This window comes from Entelurus aequoreus, linkage group LG21, assembly GCF_033978785.1.
Source record: "Entelurus aequoreus isolate RoL-2023_Sb linkage group LG21, RoL_Eaeq_v1.1, whole genome shotgun sequence".
NCBI lineage: Eukaryota > Metazoa > Chordata > Actinopteri > Syngnathiformes > Syngnathidae > Entelurus > Entelurus aequoreus.
The window spans coordinates 6546820-6551819 of record NC_084751.1 but is presented as its reverse complement, the minus strand read 5'-3'; the positions used below and the strand labels follow the sequence as shown (position 1 = coordinate 6551819).

Below are 5000 nucleotides of genomic sequence, written 5' to 3'. Positions count from 1 at the left end.
ATGAGTTTCCTCCGCCGGGTGGCGGGGCTCTCCCTTAGAGATAGGGTGAGAAGCTCTGTCATCCGGGAGGAGCTCAAAGTAAAGCCGCTGCTCCTCCACATGGAGAGGAGCCAGATGAGGTGGTTCGGGCATCTGGTCAGGATGCCACCCGAACGCCTCCCTAGGGAGGTGTTTAGGGCACGTCCGACCGGTAGGAGGCCACGGGGAAGACCCAGGACACGTTGGGAAGACTATGTCCCCGGCTGGCCTGGGAACGCCTCGGGATCCCCCGGGAAGAGCTGGACCAAGTGGCTGGGGAGAGGGAAGTCTGGGCTTCCCTGCTTAGGCTGCTGCCCCCGCGACCCGACCTCGGATAAGCGGAAGAAGATGGATGGATGGATGTATATAGGTATATAAAGGTATGTACAGTATAGGTACATATATATATATATAGGTATATGTGTATATTGGTATAAAAAAGGTATATACACCCCCCTCCCAAAGAGCAGCAATAGAAACAACTTTCAATATAAACAACATTTAGTCACAACTGTTTGACGACGACAAGCCAGTTTAGCTAGCAGGCTTTGCTAAAATGATATTTCATTTGCTAAAATTATATTTTATTTACTAAAACAATATTTTATTTGCTAAAATTTTATTTTTTTTTGCTAAAGTGATATTCTATTTGCTAAAATGGTATTTTATAATACCCAACTGCCGAGCCTCACGCAGTTTAACATAAAATAAGCATTTATCACTCACAACTTTCAAAAACAGTACTTTTGTAATAAAAATGGCATTTAAAGTCCTCCTGAAAGCCACTACTAGCGACCACGCAGTCTGATAGTTGATATATCAATGATGACATCGCAACATTGCAACACATGCCAATACAGCCGGGTTAACTTAGAAAGTCACATTTTACATTTCCCAAGAAATATCCGGCTGAAAACGTCTCGGTATGATGACGTACGTATGATGACGTATGTATGATGACGTATGTATGATGACGTACGTATGATGACGTATGTAGGATGACGTATGTATGATGACGTATGTATGATGACGTATGTACGATGACGTATGTACGATGACGTATGTAGGATGACGTATGTATGATGACGTATGTAGGATGACGTATGTATGATGACGTATGTATGATGACGTATGTACGATGACGTATGTACGATGACGTATGTAGGATGACGTATGTATGATGACGTATGTATGATGACGTATGTATGATGACGTATGTATGATGACGTATGTACGATGACGTATGTACGATGACGTATGTACGATGACGTATGTACGCTGACGTATGTACGATGACGTATGTACGATGACGTATGTACGATGACGTATGTATGATGACGTATGTATGATGACGTATGTATGATGACGTATGTATGATGACGTATGTACGATGACGTATGTATGATGACGTATGTATGATGACGTATGTATGATGACGTATGTATGATGACGTATGCGCGTGACGTCACGGATTGAACGGAAGTATTGGTACACATTGTATCACAAAACAAAAAGCTCTGTTTTCATGTCATAATTCCACAGTATTGTGGACATCTGTGTTGGTGAATCTGTTGCAATTTGTTTAATGAACAATGGAGACTGCAAAGAAGAAAGTTGTAGGTGGGATCGGTGTATTAGCGGCTGGCTGCAGCAACACAACCAGGAGGACTTTGACTTGGATAGCAGACACACTATCCGACGATAGCCGCCGACCGCATCGATGATCGGGTGAAGTCCTTCGTCGCGCCGTCGATCGCTGGAACGCAGGTGAGCACGGGTGTTGATGAGCAGATGAGGGCTGGCGTAGGTGGAGAGCTAATGTTTTTATCATAGCTCTGACGAGGTCCCGTAGCTAAGTTAGCTTCAATGGCGTCGTTAGCAACAGCATTGCTAGGCTTCGACAGGCGGCACAGCATTAACCGTGTAGTTACATGTCCAGTGTTTGGTTCGGTGTCTCCTGATAGTAGAAGTAATAATAGTATAGTTGATCTGCTGTCTATCCTTCCAGTCAGGGGCTTATTTCTTCTGTTTCTATCCGCAGTTAACCACGATGCTATCATGTTAGCTCCGTAGCTAAAGTGCTTCACCGATGTATTGTCGTGGAGATAAAAGTCACTGTGAATGTCCATCTCATGTTCTGGACTCTCATTTTCAAGAGGATATAGTATCCCAGGTGCTTTCAAATACAAATCCGTGATCCACAATAGAAAAAGGAGAAAGTGTGGAATCCAATGAGCCAGCTTGTACCTAAGTTACGGTCAGAGCGAAAAAAGATACACCCTGGCGTCCTGCACTGCACTCTAATCCTTCACTGTCACTTTCCTCATCCACAAATCTTTCATCCTGGCTCAAATTAACGGGGTAATCGTCGCTTTCTCGGTCCCAATCGCTCTCGCTGCTGGTGTAAACAATGGGTAAATGTGAGGAGCCTTTCAACCTGTGACGTCACGCTACTTTCAACATGTGACGTCACGCTACTTTCAACCTGTGACGTCACGCTACTTTCAACCTGTGACGTCACGCTACTTTCAACATGTGACGTCACGCTACTTTCAACATGTGACGTCACGCTACTTTCAACCTGTGACGTCACGCTACTTCCGCTACAGGCAAGGCTTTTTTTTTTATCAGCGACCAAAAGTTGCAAACTTTATCGTCGATGTTCTCTACTAAATCCTTTCAGCAAAAACATGGCAATATCGCGAAATGATCAAGTATGACACATAGAATGGATCTGCTATCCCCGTTTAAATAACAACATTTCATTTCAGTAGGCCTTTAATAGAAATGTGTGCAGAAGATAATAAAGGAGCTGGTCGGATCTCTCGCTGCAGATTTACAACTGTCGGAATGTTTTTATTGACGATAAATAAATAATCGATTATTGTCCTTTACTAGTCCATTTTCAGTCCGAATTGCGATGCATTCAGAAATCGATGATTTCCCCACCTCTAATGAATACAGCGTAGGAACTATTGATTAGCAAGTAACTACAAATAGGTTCAAGAAAAGGTTATTTTAGCAGTGGAGAACATTTGAAGTTTGCATTCTGAAGATGTCGGGGACAAAGCAACACTTCCATTTTCAAACGACAGGGTTCAATAAAATCATTTAGAGCTGGGTACATACCATCTCCATTCACACCCCATTTCAGAAAGTGGCGGTGATGATGCACACCTCATTTTGTTGACTGTACTCGCTTATTCTCCTTGCGTTCCCTAGGTAACATGTACTCTTTTACAGTCTATCCTTGTGCTGTATTTGTTGCAAAGCTGTGTAACATGTTTCTGCCTCTCCTCTTGGCGACTTCACCCTTGAAAAAGAGACTCTATGTGTAATGTGTGTCAGTTGCAGACTTGTACATTTAGACCCCCTAAAGCAGAAGTAATGTCAAGGTGTGTCCTTAACGCTGACAGTGGACATATGGACCCAACACTGTCAGAGTTACAGATCCATTTAGAGCACCCTCAGGGTGAATAAAGAGTCCCTAGAATCCACTTGGAGAGGGGGAGGGAGGTGAGGACATCAATATAAATCCAGGTTGAAACGGGTTAAATGGATGTTTAAAAACTGGAACGCATGGTGAAAGTAGTTTCACTCTAGTCATTTTCTGAAACTCGACAGCTCTTTTGTTGTTGTTAGCTTACAAGCTAACTATCGGAGCGAGGAGAGTCCATTATGGCAGACGTACGCCATGACAAGCAATCTGCTTCCAAAATTGAAGTTATTTGTCTTTGTGAAGAGAAATCTGTCATACTTTGTCCGCCATTTTGTCTTCCTGTAGCTGCGGGTCATAGGTCATCATCCATCCATCCATCTTCAAGCGCTAATGGGGTCGCGGGGACAACAGCTCCAGCAGACTTCCCTCTCCAGAGCAACATTAGCAACTTCCTCCTGGGGAATCCCGGAGCGTTCCCAGGCCAGAGAGGAGATGTAATCCCCCCATCTGGTCCTTGGCCTGCCCCGGGGTCTCCTCCCAGTGGGACGTGCAAGGAGGACCTCCCTAGGGAGACGCTCGTGAGGCATCCGCACGAGATGCCCCAACCACCTAAGCTGGCTCCTTTCCAAGCCAAGGAGCAGTGGCTCTACTCCGAGTCTCTCTCGGGTGACTCAACGTCTCACCCTATCTCTAAGGGAGATGCCAGCCACCCTACTGAGGAAACTCATTTTGGCCGCCATCTTATTCTTTGGGTCATGACCCACACTTCATGACCTTAGGTGAGAGTAGGAATGTAGATAGCTCGGTAGACCGAGAGCTTTGCCTTCTGGCTCAGCTCTGGTTGGTCACCACAGTGCGGCAGAGAGACTGCAATACTGCCCCGGCTGCTCCCATTGTCCGGCGTTCAAGGTCATCATGTACCAGGGAATTAGCTTGTGGCGTTGGATCGGTAGTGAGCATTGTGGACATGTTGTGCGAGCACTTATGGATGTGAACGTTACCTGTGGGACAGAAGTTCTTCCAGCAGACCCAGCCATGATCCCAGGACCTCGCTGAACTTCCCCAACTCCCATTGTTGTTTTGGCCATTTTGAGGAGCGATGATTCCAAATAATCCTGAAAGTAACAAGGAAAGAAGGTGCAGTACCAGTGTGGCATCACTAAGTGGCACCGGTGGTCTTCCACTGAACAGGAAGTGCTACCTGAGCCATGGGGCCACGTGCCTCTGAGCGTGTCGGAATCTTCAAAGAAAAACACAAAGTACTACGTTGAAGTCAAATGCTAAGCTAGCGTATCACGACCTCATTTGCATATCCACTCATACCCGCGCTCTCCATTGGCAGCAGGGACCAGCAGGTGGCGCAGTGGGACCACCACCTCAGCGCCGACACGCTCACCAACGCCAGCCACCTCGCCAACATGGCCGCCGCCAAACGCTTGGCCAAGAGACTCTTCGACTTGGATGGCTTCCGCAGGTGTGACGTGTCGCGGCAGCTCGGCAAGAAGTGAGTCACGTGACACCTGTCGCAGCCAGGTGCATGCTG

The 5000-nt window shown here is 46.2% G+C and overlaps 1 protein-coding gene across 1 annotated transcript in view; it reads left to right on the top strand.

Annotated features, from left to right (window-relative positions):
* Nucleotides 1–5000, top strand: part of LOC133638231 (PH and SEC7 domain-containing protein 1-like) — a 50634-nt gene that overhangs the window by 5460 nt on the left and 40174 nt on the right. The window contains exon 5 of the mRNA XM_062030619.1: nucleotides 4800–4961. Coding sequence (XP_061886603.1) covers nucleotides 4800–4961 — 162 coding nt within the window. The remainder of the gene's footprint in view (nucleotides 1–4799; nucleotides 4962–5000) is intronic.